The following is a 20,198-nucleotide window of genomic DNA, read 5'->3' as shown; positions in this document are numbered from 1 at the left end:
TATATACATACTATAAATTAAACTTGACACACGCAAACATGCATGAGAAAAAGATCAGCTTAGTATATTGCACTACGTACATGCATGTTCCTCTGATCTTACGAAAAGTCTAGTAGCTAATTAACTAGCAACTGCAATAGAAGCATATGCAGATGAAATGTCAGTCACTGATTTGCTGAGATTCTGTCTGGATGGCCTATATAGTTGATCAATAACCATCACGCACAAGTGCACACACCATATTTGATCATTGGCCAGTTTAATTCTTTTATGGAGAACGAGGCAGGAGCTATAGCATATCACCAACCAAAATCCAAGATAAATATATAGTTTACACGGCTCGATCAGCTAGCTAGTGTAAGAGCAACTTGATTTAAGCTAAACGAATGACAGGGGGGAAACATTAGAAAAGCTAGCACGGTGAGTTCACCTATCTTTCGTCTGCTTTATTTCTTCCTAGTTACTAGTAGCTCTGCTATCAGCTAGAATAACACGTACAGGAGCGCGCTAATTAACCCCAGCAATTCTGCATGCCGTATACGTAGCCGTAGAGAGACCAGGCCCAACACACATGAAGAAGATTAGAATATTACTCATGATGATACTCAGTTGCTTAGTATACTAGCTAGTTGGATGCTCGTGCGTAACAACGGAAACCTAAACTTAAATATAAAGTATTATTTATGCTATTTTTTCTATTTTTTTACTAAAGGATATAATTAATGTTATTTTGCTCTTTTTTTTAACTGGCGAGGATATGTAGGGGTGTGGCGTACTTAAAAAAAAAACAGACTTCCCAGAGGATATATACGTGTCATCATTGTTGAACTTGCCGTCTAATTGACACAGCAGCTCCAACCTTAAGATGGACGCATCATTGAACCTATCTGTTATCGTGGTAGCAGTTAACGCCTTAATGGCATCGACTATAATCGCTTGCTTATAAGTGACTAGTAGTAAATATCCTTACTACGGAAAGGACGAGCAAGATATATAAGGCCGGTCGATATAGGAAGTACATTATGAAATTAACTAGCAGTACAGGATTGTTAGGTGGAGTGTCGGAATTAAGAATCAATTAGGCAAAGCAAGCAGCTGATGCAGTACAAAGATTCGATTTGGATCGTACTCAGCAAACCTAAAACTCAACGTCGTACGTGTACTCCGTCATCGCAGATTAAACTGCAAATAATCCATCCTTAATTACCTATTTACCTTTAGGACCTTTAGGATGATCAATCATGCATTGAGCATGAAGAACATCATATTGCCATACGTGCATGTTATCAATTGAAGTAGTGACATGGACAATGGCATTTCAGGTCTTGATTTAACCAATACAAAATGGAGATAAGTCAAAATGTCCTTCCGGTAGCTCAAATGTCTCATTTTGTTTTCTGGGGAGATGTTTTTATGAGAAGGCTGCACTTTGGCAAGAAACCTTTTCTGGAACTACCTACCTAGCTAATTAACCATGACAAGACGTCTAGCTTGTTTCTTGTGGTATATAATATATTATAGATAAAAATTAAAACTAATTGCGCAGTTTATATGGAAATCACGAGACGAATTTTTTGAGTCTAATTAGTCCATAACTAGTCATAAGTGCTATAGTAACCCATATATGCTGATGACGGCTTAATTAGGCTCAAAAATTCGTCTCGCGGTTTTCAGACGAGTTATGAAATTAATTTTTTCATTCGTGTCCAAAAATCTTTTCCGACATCCGATTAAACATCCGATGTGATATTCAAAAATTTTTCTTTTCGTGAACTAAACACACCCTTAGTCAACCGAATTCAGTGCCACATGGCTGCCGAATGCATCCGATCATGCAGGTAGTGGGTTTATCTGCTTTTGGACCGCAATCAATGGATGTTTTGGCTGATCAAACAAGACCAAATCTGCATGCATGTCTAGTACTCTAGTATACTGCAGAAGGAAAACAGAGACCATGCATCTGCAGTATATTAACAAGTCAATGGCCTACAGTGTGCTAGCTAGTTAAGCTACTTAGCTTGACCAGACATCATTAACAAAAGTTAAAGAGCTGTTAAGATGTAAAAGAGACTGGTCAACAATCAAAAGATGGAGATTGGGCAACAAGGCTAATACTAAGTTCCATCATGCATTCTTGTCAAGATAAAAGACACATGATATGGAGTTGCATCTGAAAAGATTTGGCTACTAGAGGTAAGGCGTACAGATGCACATCCCACTACATGCAAACCTATCGGTTTTTTAAGCGCAAAGATTATAAACTTTGGTCCGGTAACCCACAACCATATTTGTTATAAATTTCATCATACACGATCAGGAACATTTATATCCTTACAGACTAGGCGTTCATCAAAATCGTGAAAACGGATTTTAATATACTGGAGTTTCAGATGTTCTTATACATATGGAGGTTAATTATACACTATGCAAATGCAATCAAGCAATAAATTCAGTTTCTAAGCTGGTTTTAAAGACAATTAAAACCGGCTATTGCTTAGTATGAGATAAAAAAAATGTTTGAGATTTTAAAAGGACTATATAAATCTAGACATGCTATCTATGTCTAAACTAGTACTAGGATGTGGCATAATTTTTTTTCAAAATCCCTTATATTATGAGACGGAGGGAATATAATTTACCTACATTGTTGTAAGTCACATATAGACCTTTATTTGTGAGAATTGAAGTGTAAAGATTATAAATCTTGGTCTACTAACCTCTAGATATGTCTGCATTCTTCTTCTCACCCTCTTTCATTGTTTCTTGGTAAGTTGGTATATCAACTCGAGAAGCTTAACCAATGTATGCAACGATATCATGCCATCTACCACGTACTCCATCACTTGTTAGTACACCTCGTTGGTGCTACCTACCCATAACCTATCCCCTCGTAATTGCATCCCTATTTTCATCTCTACTTCATTTCTCTCGTGTTATTGGCCTCCTCCGCCTTCAACATATTTTGCTATTATATTGGATCCACTATCATAACATGATTGTTTTCTCTCACTGTCTTTTTAGAGCATCCACTACTTTTCTTACTTCTCAACGCCAACTCAACGCTGAAGCCGCTGCCTCACCATCTCGTCACACAATAGCAGTCTTTTGTACCACCTTGATGTCCCTCTAAATGAGGAAACCCTCGCAAAGTCTCCATCCCACTCACACGTCCAATTGCGAAACTTAACCATCATAGGCACATAAAATCGAGGAGTAAATTGGAAGGTCACAAATTTACAAAATTTTATCCTTAATTTTATGTTGAACTCCCTTGTAGCACATATCTGATGCATATTCGATCAAACGCTTCACAATGATTGTTTTTCCCCTTACAAAAAAACTCACCATAAAATTTGTGAAGTGCGAGGGGTATGAAGGAAAATACAACTTAACCCGAGGTTGTCCGTTGAAAACACCCGCCAATCTAGAGATATTTAACCATTTGCCACATTTAGATGTGGCAATTAACTTTTTGCCACTGGACCACATGTCATAGACATATGTGGACCCACATGTTATTAAGATAGGGGTGGCAAATAGTTATTTGCCAAATCTAAAAGTGGCAAATAGTTAAAAGCCCCGCCAATCTGTCGTCGCCGCGCCGGCCCTCATCGGAGATCACCTCTCGCGTTCCCTTCCTTCCCCTCGCGAAGAAAATTGCAATATTAGGACTGCAAACACGGTGGCTTCACTGTTTTGACACTCCGTGTGGATGACAAATGGGCCCATATGTGTCTATAAAATATTAAGTTAGTTTTATTATAGTAAAGGTTAATGTTTGCAGTGTCATAATTGCAAATCCCCTTCGCTTCCATTCCATCCACGGATTGAAGAGGAGATGGAGGCGGCGGGCGGGCAGCTGGAAGCGGCGCTGCTCCTCATTATGCAACGCCACCACCACCATTCCCTTCATCAGCGCAAGATAACCGGTAACCCTAACCCCCTTCGATCCGATCCCCTATTGATTTCGCCAAAATACCAAAATATTGATGAAATTTCCTTTCCACCTTTGATTTTTCAAGTGCCAAGTGACCTTTTTTGTTCCCCGTCAATGCATACAGACAGAGAAAAGATCGATGCAGTGAGGAGCGCGGCGCGGGTTGCAGATCTTCTCGTGGCCACGGTTGATGGCGGAGTGCAGGAGCTCTACATCAACGAGAGGCGCATAGAGATTGAAGCCCGCGCGCTGCTTGCTACAATCGCACGGTACAAGAAGCAGACTGACCAGTGGCTTGCCGCCACCAACGCAATCAACTCTGTCTTGAAGGTCTACTCATCTTCCTTTCATCTCCTTTTTTTAGATGCTTTTCTCCGGTTCATGGATACTACTCTTACTAGAGCACCAATCGCATGCTCTTTTATCGTCAAATAATAAAAAATGAGATGACATTGCTTGGATTGCTTTCTTTTGGTGCAGTTCATTTTCCCCAAAAGTATCCATGTGCAGCACTGCGTTTGGAATAACATGATAAATTCTATAGTACAATGCTGGGCAATTTGCGTAGCTTCCTTAGTCGATCATATTCCATTTCTTGTTGCTGAAACATCTGTTGTTTTATTTTGTCACAGGAAATTGGAGATTATGAGAACTGGATGAAGATCATGGATTTCGACTGTAAAAGTATAAATGCAGCTATCCGTAACATTCACCACTCCTGACTTTGCTTTCGACTATGGTGTTAGGAAGATTTTATCTACTCAGTTGGCACTGTTGTTCTTTTTCTTTTCCCCTTTGAGTTGTCAACTCTGTTGTATAGGACTGGCTTGCTCTACACAATTGAAAAACAAAACCTTCCCAATCATTTTACTGGGAAACCTTCCGTGGGAAACAATATATTTTGTTGCAAATATTTGTCTACCTCAGAAAATAAATATTGGTTCTAAGGAGAAATCTCCATCTACTATATGACAAATTGTCAACGTTTTCACTTTGCTATTGAATATGACTATATGATATTATCTAAAACAAAATCATGATATGATATATTATTAGCTTTTCCTTGTTGCTGATATAGGCACTTGCATATCTGCATATCAAGTGCAGACGGTAGGAAAATATCTAATGTTCAAATTTTCCTTTTCAAATAAGCATGATTGCCACATTTCTTAATGGTGATTTTAATCATCCTGTGATCATATACCTGAACCCTACACAATTGATATGTAATTTGTCAACTTTGATATACTACGGTTATGAGTTGTACTAGTTAAGAAACTATAGTCAATGAACTGAATATTGGAATTAAGCCAAGTAATGATCACTGCCAGCATGACAAGTCATTCTGAACAGTTGTTCTTAACCATTATTATTACAAGTTTGTTTTAGTCATGAAATTCATCAACCATAGTAAGAGGCTTGGAGCCTAGTTTTGTTATCAATGATCTTTCAAGTGCAAGAATTGTGGATGAAAAGATGAAAGGCCATATCAACTGTTACACCAGTTGCCTTTTTATGCCATTTTATTCTTTCACATATGTGTTCTTTAATAGCAATACAGACACCTTTCAAAACGACTACAGCATCAGGAAAGGGACACTTCTCCCTTCTCTGAACATTACACTCTTCCGCACAGGCACACACAGGCTTAGACTGTAAAAATTTATGACCTAGTTTACCTTCCTGCAGTTCTTCCTGATCTGTCCACTAGATCCAGTAAGGGGGTTGATGTTGCCCATCTTCACCATTGCTGCGCTGAAATCAGTGAAGAATGTTGCCATGTTTGATGAGTAGGTGGTCGTCTGGGAATCTGCTGAACCACCATTGAATAGTTGCTGGTCAGAATGCAGGACACCCTTCTTGTTCAGCAGGTTCTTGTAGTAAAAATTGTCAAAGGCATAGGGCGTTGATGCATCAAGGGGGGATATGTTGTTGTCGCCAGTCGTGTTTGGACAATTTGATTTCAGAGATGTTGCCAGGGAAGTGTCGATGTTGGTCTCACTGTAGATGCGGTTGCGAAAATTGACGCACCTTGCCTGGCCTATGGTGTGAGCCCCTGGCATATATTTTTGTTTGATGTTAGTGATCAATTGATCAGTAGCATCTTGATACTAAACAACCTGTTGGGGTTGCACCATGATATATTGATACTCCTACATAAATGTAACACCACTTGTACAGTTTGTTTTGACAATCAAGCTTCAGCAAGGATAGCTGTTTTATTTTATGGTTTTATTATAGATGGTATTATATACCAAAAAGTTCCATTTACATACACAGTACCTGAGAGTGCAATCATGTCAGTTGCGCTTAGTCCTTTGTTTGAAAAAGACTTCGTGAGATCACCAAGGTCAAAGGTTGGAGCTGGAATGTCATTGTTTGCAGTATCCAGGCTTGCTGTTGTTGAGTCGCGCCGTCCCAGCTGGACAACCCAAGTAGGACCTCCTAGCTGAAAAATAAATTGTCGGTTTTCATATGTCACTACTGATTGTATTTTATAAATATCAATTAATTTATTTACTATCTTTGGCAACTTGACTTTTAATACTTTGTAAGGCTTGTTTTGGTATAGAATTTCATAGCTATACATAAAGAGTTATGTTTTGTTCATTTCAGTTGCTCATCTTCTGACGTCAGGAGTTCCTGTTAACTTTTTAAGACAGACAAATAACTAACTTTTAGTTTGATATCCTTTGTATTTTCTCCCCTTACCGCAACAACAGATTCGCGTGCCGCCACAGCAAGGATGTCAGCACATGAGACCACCTGCGGACAGATCCCCTCAATATGTGCCTTGATGTTGTCTATAACATCAAATCCACGCAGAGAGTTGTTGTTTGGAGCAGCGGTCTTCTCTCCAGTGAATGTTGGAGTGTCATCTAGCAGCACCGAGCCATCACAACCCTGCATTGTCAGAATACTGAAGGTTATTACGTAATACTTAGAAGTGAGAAAATTTTGAATATCTCTGCAGGTTCAGGACACTTTCATTGACAAAGCAGTCGTGGAAGTGGAGGCGGAGCAATGATGCACCCATGCGGTTCTCCCTTGCGATGGCAGATCTCACGGCTATTCGGATGGTGGGCAGTGCATTAGGGCATGATTTGTCATAGAAATTTGCGCTAAGCTGAGCTGACACCAAGTTTGCAGCAAATAACAAGGCAATGGCACTGCAAGCAAAGGGTTTAGGGGAAGCCATTTGGTTTGGAGGCTTGAGTGCTGTTGCTGGTTGCCAGTCAAATGTACACGAATATTTATAGGAAGAATTCTGTGCGCGTGCTCAATTTGTCATATGTATATTATTGTGGCTTTGTAATTCTTTGCATTTTGTTAGTTGATCTTCCTTTTTTTTTGTATCAGGCTAATTAATGGAAAACTCTACAGTCAGAAAGTGCATGCAAGTGGAGAGGATCAGATGGGGGCATGCCAATATGACAAGATACCCTTTGTGGTTTGGTCTTTTGATCCCTCCACTAAGATGTAACCATCTAGAAGAATTACTGAAAAACCAAATGGATAGCTCTGGAGACTCGAGGTAAATATTATCCATGAATGCACATATGTTTGCTCCCTTTTAGTATAAACAAGATTGTGTGGTTTTGTACCTCTTTCTGTACAAAAGAATGTTAACCTATTTTATGGTGACAAAATTAATAGTGTAATCGTATAGTGGAGGTGTTTTGTAGTGGAGAAAATTGAATTTGTGGTGTTCTGACTCGAGTGACAAAAAAAATGAATTTCTGCTGGATGGTAGGTGAATGATCTTTTCAGTTATCACTGAACTTGTTATTTCTTATTGTTCAGGTTGACTTGTTCTTCTACAATATCGTTGTTGTAGTTTGTAGTACAACCTAGCCAAAACTGTTGTGGTTTAAACTATTGGGTAAAATGTTTGACTTACAAGGATTCAACTTATACATAAAAGTTATGTATTAGGCAATAGCTATTGCAGTTGTCAATAAGCTGTGCTAGATTGTATCCGCTTAACAGTCTGGGGTATTCGATTTCAGTCACCGGGTACAAAGTGGGGATGACTACATATGCTTACTGAAGTAATATTAAATACACTACTGAGTCGGAAACACTAAAACCACAGTTTGCTAATGGTTATTGAAAACTCGAACTATGATATCAACAAATAGCTGTAGTAGTCCACAAATTAGAGTGGCTGCATTGAGATAATATATGTACTTTAGGCATGATCAGTTGGGTCATAACTTTAGGTGTGAACTAATTCATTAGCCGGAGATACTTTGTCAACAAATTGTGCACCTTAAGTCACTTTTAGCAGTGTGATATCCTTTCTTTTATTTTAAAACATGAAAATAATTAACTATTAGGAAGATAGAGGAGTATCATTAACCAATCCTACATTCCATGTATGCAAACCCCCCAAACTTTGGAAGTTTCTCTTGATTGTCGAATATTTTCGTTGTTCAATTTGGAGGAGCTTTTCCTCCGGATGTCAATGGTGTTTTCAACTGCTTCTGTTACCTATCCGTTCATTCGAATTGATATTTGCATTTGCATACAACTGCAGAATATGTTGGTATCTTTCACAAGCCGCATCCAAAGACTAGTGACTCAGAAAATTGTGCTCAATCCTTCCATGGATGGTGCTTGCCAGCCAATTGATGTATGTTGACTCGACTGCATGCATACACAGAAGTAAGATGCAGAGTGGGAGCAGTTGGGCTGGTGGTGAGTGGTGAGCACAAGCAGAAACGAAAGCAAAGCAAAGGAAATGGCAGCCATCTCTTTCAAAGAATATTCAGTGCCTTGCCTTGTATTGTATTTGCAGCATCAAAGCCACTCACTACTTATTTTATTTATCTTGGATTCTGCAAAGAAACAAGATTTTGACGAAGCTGATTGTGCCAGACGGCCTGTTTGTGGATAAAACGGTACCTTGTATGAAGAATAATCTTCTTCAGTGACTTGGGGGGGTTCGATCTGCGTGGTCTAATAATGGCAGTATCGCAATCAGTATCACTGTTTAATTGATTATTACAAAGAAACAAATGTTTGGTTTTGGTTGATTTGATAAGTCATCAGTCCACACCTCATACTGCATGCTGCAAAAGCACATGTTGAACGGCGACATGTTGTATGACTTCTGTGTTGGTGCTAGGCACATGAAGCTCCATCTATAGCTTCTAGCATAATTAGGCTGAGGGTGTCGAGTAAAATGCCAGTCATAGATTGAAGGAAATTTATGTAGGAGTATAACACAGGTAACTTAGAAGAAAACTGAAGAAAATTCATCAGATGTAACTTTGAAGAAAAATTAGTACTCCAAGCCAGCAGTTACTTCCAGAAAAAACAAAGATCATAGCCATTGTTTAGGTCAAACGGGGGAAAGCACCGGTCTCATCTTAATATCTAAGTACTTGATATTGTACAACTACAAGCAGAAGACAAAGCCAACGTCAGTAGGGCTTTGACTGGTGATGATTACGGTACACGGGTTATACTAACTCGCAGTTACATTGTCGTAAAACTATGCGAGCGTGCTTCTGTACAGGTAGGGTAGTCACATATTCTAGTAATTTCTTACAAGCTAGCTGCACCGATACACTGATTTAACTGAGTCTTCACTCCAGGTCCGTCTCTGAGGCCTCCTCCTCTGGCAGCTCAAAGGCATCAACCTCCTCAAAGTAGGCTCTCTGCTTCTTGACAAAATCTTCTGGTAGCATATGTTTATCTGAAGATGTATTCTCCATCCTCGTGCTCTTCGTCTGTTCAAAGTTTCAAGCAATAAAAAAGGTGAAACATCATGACAACTATTTATTTTTCTTTGAGAGGCGTTTCTGCAAAAGCTGTTTATGAAGACACTGGTGCAGCTGGTTTCATTACCTTCACCGGCTCACCCGATGAAATGTCTAGGACCGAAACTCAAAAACAAAACAAGAACAGTGCACTCTACTTGTGTACCTAAGCTAGGTGATTCCTAAAATGGCCAAGAGCATATTATACTTCGCCGGGCAAGAGCATATTATACTTAGCATCATAGCATATATCCATAAAGCACACTAATGCAGTGTGTGTCAAAATATTCGTAGGATAACATCTGGATATGCAGTATCACAGTTGAATTGCAGAATATATATAAATATGGTCAGGGAAGTGCAAGAGAAATCAAATACATAGCACATTTAGCTTTTAGTAATTATTACATGGCAAAGGTGGGCAAAAATGTAATGGACAGTGCATCATGTAGATCACTCCAAGAGGCAATAGCACAATGATTCAATACCTAATAACAAAACATGTATTATGGTTCTAGGAAATGCAACTGACCTTTTTAGATCGATGACAAGGAGCCGAGGATGAAATAGGCCGAGTACCCTGAGCCTCAGAGGTTTTCCTAGTCAGAATTCAGAAAAACAACAAAGAAAAGTGCAATTTAGTATTTCAGATATTAAAGTGCACCCACTGTAACTATTTGTTGGCTGTGAATGAACTAACAGCACAACCCTTTCTCAGGGACTATAATGAGCCTTACAATCTCAACATACAGATTTTTTTTTTACGGGAAATATACAGATTCTTCACAGTAATGCAGATAGGATGCCCACAATTTCCTTGACAAGATTTGCAATTATCTGGGTAGGAACATAACAGTTATCCTTCTACTTGAGTCAAAGTACAGCCATACAGCATCATGCTAAAGTGGTGACAGTGATTGTCATGGACCTTTTACTCTTATTGTACCATTTCCAACTGCAATGCATTGAGACAGAACAAAAGTCTGGATTACTTCCACATTCAGTTTAATGTAGCTGATTTTCAGGCTAAAACAAGAGAATGATCCAAGGCACTAACCACCCCAGACCCCACCACTAGAAGATTGCAGTGTCTTTGTCCTATAAGTCAATTTGCACAACAAGGTAGTAGTGCCGTTTGGGATGAAGCAAAATTATTACGAAATGCAAGTGAATGAAATCTGTAGTAGGTGCATGCAGATAAAGAAAGAAAAGGGGGAGCAACCTGTTTTTACTTGCGAGAGTTGCAGGAGGAGGGCAGCTTGCTGTTCCGGCAGGAAATGGTGTGTTGTCGTTGGTTCTCCTCCTCTTCTGGGTGGTGTTGCGCCTTGTATACACGGTGGAGATGGCCGATTTAACCAAGCTACGCTCCTCAGCAGCTGCAATGGCGAGGGTTAGAAAATCCCAACTGCTACAACGAAGCGCGCAGAGATTGGATTGGGGGGCAGCGGTCTCACCGGTGGCGGAAGAAGGCTTGGAGACGGGAGTGTGCGAGGGAGACGCGGAGCAAGTGGAGGCAGCGGCGGTGGTGTCGGAGGGGAGTGGGCGGGGGCGGGCGGTGATAGGGTTGGTCGGGGTGCTCGGGAGGAGGAGGTTGGTGACGTCGCCCAAAGGCTGCGCCGCCGCACTCCGCTGCCGCTTCACCTTAGGGCTGCGGTGCCTCTCTGACGGCGGCGGTGTCGTGGTAGCAGCGGCGGGCTCCATCGCATCGCTGAGTCGAGTCGCTGGCGGTGGCGGTGGAAGAGAAGAGCGGGAACGCAGGGGCGGTGGTCGGTGGCCGGTGGCCGGAGTCGGAGAAGAAGATTGCAGAAGAAGCCAGAAGGGGAATTTTTCCAAAGAAAAGATACAAGTTTTGGGCCGAGAGCGTGATTGTTTGTCAGCCCAAGCCCACCCATCGAAATAAGGGATATACGCCACGGAAATAAGTTCACTTTGACTTCCTTAAGTATTAACCGAATCTAATTCATATTGCGGATATTTCGGCCCCACAACTATTAAAACTGGTACAATTTGGCTCTCTCAAAGGTTTTGTAGGGCGGTTTCGCTGACGTGACGGTGTTGACTTGGTTTTCGTTCGATGTGGTGCTTATGTGTATTAATTAAAAAAAATGCGCGTGACCCATTTATCATTCACACAAAAATAATATGGGACCCACATGGCATCCTCTTTCCTTCCTTCTTCCTCCTCCCTCTCTCTCTTTCTTATTTCTCTTTCTCCCCTGTTTCTTCCTTCTTCAAATGACAGTGGATCGTTGTGATCGGTAGCCCCGGTGGTGGAGGCGTTGGGGGCGGAGACCGGGAGGGAAAGACGCCGAAGGAGATGAGCGCGCGAGGAGGAGGGCGGCGAGGGCGACTCCCGGTGGCGCATTTGACAGTGCTTGCCAGTGCCGCAGAGGGCGGACCCCTCTTGCTGCCGCCACCGTTCGAGCGCTTGTCGATCTAGCGATATCCGGCCCTGCGACGGGCGGCGTCGGGTGAACGTCGGCTGGGATGAGGTTGGAGGAGGCGCCGGCCGCTGCCGCTTTGGCACACGTAAGCCGCTGCCGCCGATGATGCAACACCCACTCCCGTGAAGAGAAACCGGGGAGAAAGAGAGAGAACCCAACATATGTAAGGCTACGTGCAGCTGATAGCAGAGACAAGCGGGAACGACCCTTCAACAATTTTTTCGACATAGAATTGCCCAATTAATTAAGATAAATAAGTAGAAGTAGTGTATTATACCCTCTTAAGAATTTTAGATCCCTCACATATCTAAATAATAATTCCGGTGTCCTCAAGATCACTACAAAGGAATTATGTGGGACTATTGTCAATTTGTCACTGCCCCCATGCTATTATGGCACTATTAAAATAAACCGTAGAAAATTACATGTTAACCTCTCTAGAAGCAAAAATAACTCTAAAGACGTGAGGAAAACGGTATGAGTAGGAGGGTTATTAATTGATGATGTGGTTTGGTTAAAATATTATTATGTACTTGGATTTATCAAGATGCCATTCTCGATTAGGGGAGTTTCTGAACAAGAAAATACGAGACTTTTGCATGATTTTAAATCTTACATTAACTTTTGCATATATTCATTTCGATGAAGAATGGGTATGATCCTACAAAATTCCTGTGAAATGCCACATTCAATAAAAATTAAAGACCTGATCTCAAGGGAATTTTATTTGTGGTATCTATCTATCATCCCCTTCTCAAATTTTAGTGTTTTATTAGTAGCTATCCAAACGGCTATTCCTACGTTAATTTCATGTTTTGTAATGATCTGTTTTGCCATTGAAGTCTTATGGATTTTTCTTTTTTTTTAAAAAAAATCATCATGTTCCTGTGTGAAATAAGCAAGCCTGATGAACCCTGAGTTCCTCTCGACACTCAAGGCTGTTGTTGGCCCGATCTTTCGGTGAGTTGTGATAACTACGATTTGGGAGAAACGTTGACGATCCGACTACAACCGTACTAGACGTTGTGTTGCGCCTTAGCGATCGATACACCTCTCCGTGGGTTGCTGATCTTGCCGGTGCAGACCAACCCTATTCCTGCAAGCAATCGAGAACAAGCAAGAACAAGATATAAAGCAACTGAATTGCTAGATAGACAAGACACACAAAGATAAATTGATACACTATAAAGTGGGGTTCCGAACAAGCAGACGGACGGTCTAGCCGACACGCGCGCTGCAAGCGAAGTAGCAATGGCTAAACTTACAATTAATCAGAACCCAAGAAACTCTAAAGGGGTACCTAACTATTTAAGGAGGTGGGAGGACGACCTAAGGGAACCCTAGGGTCGTGCTCCACCTGGTTGGGGCGCACCCCACATGGGCCCCACTTGGGCCGGGGTCCCAGACGAAGTTACAAGCCCATAGGCCCATTATAGGTGACGCAGCACCTTGTTGCTTCAATTGCGGCTCCATAAAATGGAATTTCGCAATGAGGCTGGATCCATTGGAAAGAGGACTCCATGAGCTTTCCATCAAGTACTCACGGGCCGAAAACGGAGGTCGTATGCAGATTCGGCGGCCGTTTGAAGTCAGCAGTGTAGTAGGTGGCCGAATCGGATTCCAGCACTTGGAGGACTTGATCTTGATATCTTCTTGTTCATCCATGATGTGAGCAATGGTTGCATCCGTGGTAGCCATGATCACATCATCCTCCCCTTCTTCACGGAAAACCGTCCTCGGTTTTTCCATATGGTGCTCTTTGCGTAGTCCATTTACAACAACCTGTTTCTTCCAATCAAAACAAGGCAAACTCGAGACAATTTGGTTAGCAATAACATTTCTCTCTAGCTTGCATGTTTTATCCACATGTACAGGACGTTCTAAATCTGAACAGATGTAAACTCTATGCACCAAATATATTCCTCTATCATTATATTCACCAAAGAGATGAAAAATAGCGTTACTTGGACATGGCAAATCAGACTTAGCAAATAATTTCTCCTTCAAATTATCGAGCTCATGAAAATCAGCAAACTGAACATAGCCCAAAGTATTTAAAGAAGATGTCAATTCGCGTTCCTCTACTCTATTAGCAATGTGAACAACATGCTTAAAATCAGTGCAGTTAGTATTAACAACAGGAATAACATGTTCATTCACTAGTTGTGGCATGGATATAAGTGAAGCATTATCGCACAACTCTTCTTTATCACAAGGAACAGCAAGTAAATCAACTTGTGACAAAGGCAACTCAGCAATTGATTCCACTAATGGTTGCTCTACTATAGCATGAAAAGTGGACAAGTGTAGCTCACCTTGAGAATACTCACCTTCATTTCTCTCAGCACCATGTAATTTACCTTGCGAACTTTCTTCAGACATCGCAGGTGCTTCATCCTCTTTCTTCTCAAGTATACCATTCTCCTTTTCTTGGATGTGCTGATCTTCCTGCAAAACGTTAGTAACAGGGGAGACAAAAGATTTCTCCTCCAATGTTTGCACATCATCATTACATAAGTATATTGGGGATTCAGAAATAGGAGATAAATCACATTGGTCATGCATCCTCGCCTTTGATATGATCTGACTCTCAATACTACGAGCAAGCATGAATAGGTGCCCAATATGATTATATGTCACATTATCAAGCAAAACCTGAATTTCAGAATTAAGCCCATTGAAAAATCTACGCATTGTATTTTCATTGCACTCTTTGAGACCACTGTAGATGATACAGACCTTAAATTCATAAATGTACTCCCTAACAGTTCTATCACCTTGTTTCAGATGTTCTAATTTCTCCCGAAGAGTACATTTGTAATAAGATGTCACAAAGCGTTTTCTCATCATGGTTTTCAATTCATCCCAAGTTTCAGGTTTATTATTAACATAAGTCCACCAAAATAATGCAGAAGAGGTAAACTTATTACTAGCAGCCTTAATCATTTCAGCATCAGAAAAATCATATATATCAAATTCATTGTCTACTGCTAGCTCCCAATCAATGTATGCAACAGAATCATACTTTCCATCATAGAATGGTAACTTAGATGCAACTTGTTCAAAATTATAGTCATGTACCTCATATGCATTACGTGGAGAAGTCGTCATATCTTGTCGAAGGTGTAGATGTCGATGTTCTCGTATTCCCTTACACAATCCTGCCATGGTTAGTAGAAAACAAGAAACACACAAGAATATGCACGCTCCTATCAACTACTAGGTAGTGGCAGTTCAAATATCACACACACTCAAGCTTTTAACCAAGCTCTTACAAGTTCTTACCAAAGCAAGCGGAATGGTGATGTACACCGACTCAACCAAGCACCCCAATGGAGTTTGGATGTATCGATGCCTTGGCAAACACTTGCTATACGGCTGCAATCAAATCTGTGGAGCTCTGGGTAGGCTTAAGTATGTAGCAAAGGAATAGCAAATGCTCAAATCAAAGAATGCAAAGTTGAATAATGGTTCAAAGTCAAGTACCGTGCTGGTCCAAGGCTAGAACGTACTAGAGACACGAGCCTAGACACAAACGATACCACAAGACAGCACGACTCAAGCACAACTCTGATACATGAAAATGGTCTCAAAAATACAACTGATTTTCTCCTTCCTTTCTTTCTTTTTCTTTTTTCTTTCTTTCCTTCTTCTTCTTTATTTTTCTTTCTTTATTTTTCTTTCTCTGTTTTTTTTTGGTGCGGCTTTTGTTTTCTCTCTTTTTTTTAGCACCTTTCTGCCTTTTTTTTTTCTTTCTTTTTCATTATTTTTTTAAACAAAAGCAACTCAAGGACCTGAATGCAAGATTACAGGGACTCAAATGTAAATATAAAATATACAGGGACTCAAGTGTAAAAGTGCAAACCCAAAAAATAAAATTATACAAAAATAAAATGCTGAATTTATGCCGGTTCCGTTTTTGCAAACAGATCTCGAATCCGACACTCTAAAATTTTTCATCAAAGTGTCTAGCAACTCACGGTGTACGGTGGGGAGGTGGAGTAGTACGGTTGGGAGGTGGTGAACTGGTACGGTATCCAGGAGTTCAGATTTGGTGCAAGAGATAAAACGGGAAACTGATTTTCAGCCAATCCAATCTACTATCTCTTTCTGGATCAAACTTGCATACTTCCAAAAACCGATTTGGTAACTCTTCTTCCTCCTCTCTCGCGCACAACAGAACAGCACGCACGGCACAGAACAGGGACAACCACACGGCAAAAACCTTAGATGCAACTCAATAACACCAAAACCGACCGACAGAAACTTCTGAAAACTACAAAAATCGAACCCAGGCGGTGAGACGAGTCCGTTTTCGTAGGTCCTGACAAGAACAAAGATGATGGTGGCGGTGGTGACCGTGGTACAAAACGTGACCAGAACTCGAAACTCTAAACGGACTAAACGCTAAGACCAGCAACACGACTCGACAATGCAACACAAAATTCAACAAAGCAAAACCTGATAAGAACTATGCAATGGCACAATATGGCTAGGTATAGGATACAATTTTTTTTTATGGCAATTTTCTGGTAATGGGTAGATAAAACTCACCGAGCAACGAAAGCTCTGATACCACCTGATGAACCCTGAGTTCCTCTCGACACTCAAGGCTGTTGTTGGCCCGATCTTTCGGTGAGTTGTGATAACTACGATTTGGGAGAAACGTTGACGATCCGACTACAACCGTACTAGACGTTGTGTTGCGCCTTAGCGATCGATACACCTCTCCGTGGGTTGCTGATCTTGCCGGTGCAGACCAACCCTATTCCTGCAAGCAATCGAGAACAAGCAAGAACAAGATATAAAGCAACTGAATTGCTAGATAGACAAGACACACAAAGATAAATTGATACACTATAAAGTGGGGTTCCGAACAAGCAGACGGACGGTCTAGCCGACACGCGCGCTGCAAGCGAAGTAGCAATGGCTAAACTTACAATTAATCAGAACCCAAGAAACTCTAAAGGGGTACCTAACTATTTAAGGAGGTGGGAGGACGACCTAAGGGAACCCTAGGGTCGTGCTCCACCTGGTTGGGGCGCACCCCACATGGGCCCCACTTGGGCCGGGGTCCCAGACGAAGTTACAAGCCCATAGGCCCATTATAGGTGACGCAGCACCTTGTTGCTTCAATTGCGGCTCCATAAAATGGAATTTCGCAATGAGGCTGGATCCATTGGAAAGAGGACTCCATGAGCTTTCCATCAAGTACTCACGGGCCGAAAACGGAGGTCGTATGCAGATTCGGCGGCCGTTTGAAGTCAGCAGTGTAGTAGGTGGCCGAATCGGATTCCAGCACTTGGAGGACTTGATCTTGATATCTTCTTGTTCATCCATGATGTGAGCAATGGTTGCATCCGTGGTAGCCATGGTCACATCAAAGCCTTAGCAAATGTAAAATACAATGGCTATTGATTAGGCCTTTTATTTTACTTGTTACTAGTAAGAAAAAACACAACACTTGTGAAACATGCGAGGCAAACATGAACGAGGCAGATGCCATGGCAACAGAAGAAAAGAGAAGAAACCATGTGAGTAGCCAACAGACAAGGAAGACCAAAGAGTCCAAAACCGATAGAGCCAACTGTTGGGAGGAAGCAAAACCAACAACCTTGGGGAGCCTTGTAGCAAAGAAACGGCGGCCCACAAGAAGAAACCAAAGAAACAGACGGCCCGCCCACTGGTTTCTCAGTAGCCACAGTTTTGCTGACGTTCTCTTTTATCTGTTTGCTTCCTATAAATTCTACGCGATAGCTTACCATTTCTCATCACTGTCTCTCACTCTCACTCCCAAATCACATCCTCAAATTCATAGTCAGAGTCATCGAAATTAGTATTCATCAGATCAGGAATGGAGCGACTGAGCTCATCGGTGCAGTCGTGGGTGGAGGAACACAAGCTCGCCAGCATCGGTAATCCATCGAATCGATCCCCTTTCTGATTCAATCCAATTCCTTCGTCTCTACAGTACTCCTTAATCAGTCAATCGATCGATCTCTGACGAGTCGAACAGGAGGGCTGTGGGCGACAGCGGTGGGTGCATCGGTGGCGTACGGGCGGAGGAAGACGCCGCAGATGCGGCTGATCCACGCCAGGCTTCACGCGCAGGCCCTCACCCTCGCCGTCCTCGGCGGCGCCGCCCTCGCGCATCACTACTACAACCCATCAACCAACACCAACAACAAGAGCAGCAGCAGCTTGGACTACGACTTCTACTCGCAGCTGCCGGCGGCCACCACCGACGACGGCCAGGAGAACGAAAGGTGGAGCTGGTAGTGCTACCCTTCCTTCCTGCTGCAAGATGCAGACAAATGAAGATGATGACGATCACGATGATCAATTAGTAATAATCTAATCGGCTCCATTAGTTTTATCTTATCTTAATAATAGAGTATGTCCTCCTAATCCATCCAGCTAGGATGGTCTTATCCACTCCATCCGATGCTCTGCTCTGTATTATCCATTCCCCTGCTTTTCCGATGCCTTGATTATTGTTCCTCCATATAAAAATGCACTAAAAATGAGTATATGCTGAACCTAGTTTATTATTATCTGCCAACGTTCGTAATCGTGACATTGTATTGTTACTCCTACTAATCTTCCGTTTTGTTTAATCAATCATCCGGCCTGGGGTTTGTATTTAGACTTTTAGTTAGCGATTTATTGACAGGCGTCTTTAGGCCATGGATTAAGAAGGCCCATGAGACAGACAGACGCCTGGCCCATCTATGTAACCGTCAGGCCTGCTTCTGGTCCGATACCACCATGCTTTTCAATCAGAATGAGATCCCAAATAAAAACGTTGCCAACGAATTAAACCTCAATATATGCAGAGAAAAAATAACCTGAATATATTCACAACAATTAATGTGCTCTCCGCATTTCAAGAATGCTCTTGGAGAGAGGATAAACGGAGGCATCCATCCATTTCATTGATTGACTCTACAACTGCATTAGGCCAATCATGGAGACTTATATATGTGATGGATTATTATGTGCCAACCAACACATCTATTCCCTGACGTTTCTCCCGCCAAATTTATCCTCACCTTTTCATTTTTATCAACACAAACTGCGGGATCCTATCCTCTTCCTGTAATGTTTGCATCTTCTGTAACAACCTGAGCTCTATGTCTATACCGGTTTATTTCTTAGGAAAGAAGGCCATATCTAGGTGAAATGAGGAAACAAACAGAGAATACCTGCTGCATAAGCTGTTTTATCTTCTGTCATTACATAACACATGTCACTTGTCATTGATCATGAGCATGCATACAACTAAAAAGGCCTACAGAAAAAAACATTTTGACAAGCTAGTGAAAGCAAATGTGTTACTACCAGTACAGGAACATCCTTTCAGATTCTGCTCTTAGCAGCCAAATTCTTTTTTCGCGAACGTGTAAAAAGATTACACGTCAATATATTAGAAGAAAAGAGTTATAGTTACAGTCTTAGCAGCCAAATGGATTGTTGAAATCATCATATCTAATTCTCTGGTATATCATATCATACATTTCTGCTTTCTTAATTCAAGAACAGAATTGGGTGAGGAGTGGGAGGAAAGTGGTTAGCTTGTTAACACAAAGCCTAGGCCGTGCCACCCTCCATGCCTCTAACTCCTTCCTACCTAAAGTCTCTTGTAAGGTTGGAAAGTCCTTATCAATCTTCTCGTCCCTATGATTCCTTCACGCATTATATAATCATGAATTCATCATTTTGTCTGAGTTAATTTCAGATTATGTCCTTCTGGTGTCTACTTATATCTTGAGAGGAAAAGACAGTACTGTCCCCCCCAAAAAAAAACAATATTGGTCATGTGTTCCTTTTCTTAGTAATATGCTTAGTATTCACATTAAAAACATAATTTTCTTGCGAGAAAAAACGCATAGATGGCAAAATTTCATGCCTTTTTTTTCAAAACATATTACACTTTTTCTCTCGCGAGAAAACACATAACAAAATTTCACGCCAAAAAAAAATCAAAGCATATGACATTGTTCTGTTCTTTTCATTTTCAAAGGAGTTGCAGGATTCATGAACTGAAAA

The 20,198-nt window shown here is 41.3% G+C and overlaps 4 protein-coding genes across 5 annotated transcripts; 2 read left to right on the top strand and 2 right to left on the bottom strand.

Annotated features, from left to right (window-relative positions):
• Positions 1-3,777: 3,777 nt before the first annotated feature.
• LOC127757197 (biogenesis of lysosome-related organelles complex 1 subunit 1-like) lies at positions 3,778-5,883 on the top strand. Of its 2 annotated transcripts, none has more exons than XM_052282665.1 (3): positions 3,778-3,929; positions 4,062-4,267; positions 4,570-5,883. In XM_052282665.1, the coding sequence occupies exons 1-3, from the start codon at positions 3,839-3,841 to the stop codon at positions 4,657-4,659; spliced, it is 387 nt and encodes a 128-aa protein (XP_052138625.1). In that variant the 5' UTR covers positions 3,778-3,838; the 3' UTR covers positions 4,660-5,883. The 2 variants fall into 2 exon arrangements, with proteins under 2 accessions (XP_052138625.1, XP_052138624.1); XM_052282664.1 differs by having other exon boundaries at positions 3,786-3,929; positions 4,023-4,267.
• Positions 5,608-7,136, bottom strand: LOC127757199 (cationic peroxidase 1-like). The gene is made up of 4 exons (XM_052282666.1): positions 6,921-7,136; positions 6,650-6,841; positions 6,221-6,386; positions 5,608-5,993 (listed from the first exon to the last, which is right to left on the bottom strand). Exons 1-4 carry the CDS (start codon positions 7,134-7,136, stop codon positions 5,608-5,610), a joined length of 960 nt encoding a protein of 319 aa, XP_052138626.1.
• A 1,911-nt stretch (positions 7,137-9,047) lies between these two features.
• LOC127757196 (uncharacterized) lies at positions 9,048-11,516 on the bottom strand. The gene is made up of 4 exons (XM_052282663.1): positions 11,160-11,516; positions 10,928-11,081; positions 10,238-10,304; positions 9,048-9,675 (listed from the first exon to the last, which is right to left on the bottom strand). The coding sequence occupies exons 1-4, from the start codon at positions 11,404-11,406 to the stop codon at positions 9,532-9,534; spliced, it is 612 nt and encodes a 203-aa protein (XP_052138623.1). The 5' UTR covers positions 11,407-11,516; the 3' UTR covers positions 9,048-9,531.
• A 6,352-nt stretch (positions 11,517-17,868) lies between these two features.
• LOC127756602 (uncharacterized) lies at positions 17,869-18,703 on the top strand. The gene is made up of 2 exons (XM_052281953.1): positions 17,869-18,064; positions 18,166-18,703. Exons 1-2 carry the CDS (start codon positions 18,004-18,006, stop codon positions 18,426-18,428), a joined length of 324 nt encoding a protein of 107 aa, XP_052137913.1. The 5' UTR covers positions 17,869-18,003; the 3' UTR covers positions 18,429-18,703.
• Positions 18,704-20,198: the final 1,495 nt, after the last annotated feature.

The sequence above is a fragment of the Oryza glaberrima genome, chromosome 12 (genome assembly GCF_000147395.1).
Source record: "Oryza glaberrima chromosome 12, OglaRS2, whole genome shotgun sequence".
Taxonomy (NCBI): Eukaryota; Viridiplantae; Streptophyta; class Magnoliopsida; order Poales; family Poaceae; genus Oryza; species Oryza glaberrima.
This window is presented reverse-complemented; position numbering and strand designations above follow the sequence as displayed.

Coding starts and splice junctions, on each gene's coding strand:
- LOC127757197 (XM_052282664.1), top strand. CDS start 3,839: ATGGAGGCGGCGGGCGGGCAGCTGGAAGCGGCGCTGCTCCTCATTATG. Junction 3,930..4,022: donor TCATCAGCGCAAGATAACCG/GTAACCCTAACC, acceptor TGATTTTTCAAG/TGCCAAGTGACCTTTTTTGT. Junction 4,268..4,569: donor CAATCAACTCTGTCTTGAAG/GTCTACTCATCT, acceptor ATTTTGTCACAG/GAAATTGGAGATTATGAGAA.
- LOC127757199 (XM_052282666.1), bottom strand. CDS start 7,136: ATGGCTTCCCCTAAACCCTTTGCTTGCAGTGCCATTGCCTTGTTATTT. Junction 6,387..6,649: donor CACGCGAATCTGTTGTTGCG/GTAAGGGGAGAA, acceptor TTTATTTTTCAG/CTAGGAGGTCCTACTTGGGT. Junction 5,994..6,220: donor TGACATGATTGCACTCTCAG/GTACTGTGTATG, acceptor AATATATGCCAG/GGGCTCACACCATAGGCCAG.
- LOC127757196 (XM_052282663.1), bottom strand. CDS start 11,406: ATGGAGCCCGCCGCTGCTACCACGACACCGCCGCCGTCAGAGAGGCAC. Junction 11,082..11,159: donor CAAGCCTTCTTCCGCCACCG/GTGAGACCGCTG, acceptor TCGCCATTGCAG/CTGCTGAGGAGCGTAGCTTG. Junction 9,676..10,237: donor CTTGTCATCGATCTAAAAAG/GTCAGTTGCATT, acceptor AACTTTGAACAG/ACGAAGAGCACGAGGATGGA.
- LOC127756602 (XM_052281953.1), top strand. CDS start 18,004: ATGGAGCGACTGAGCTCATCGGTGCAGTCGTGGGTGGAGGAACACAAG. Junction 18,065..18,165: donor ACACAAGCTCGCCAGCATCG/GTAATCCATCGA, acceptor CGAGTCGAACAG/GAGGGCTGTGGGCGACAGCG.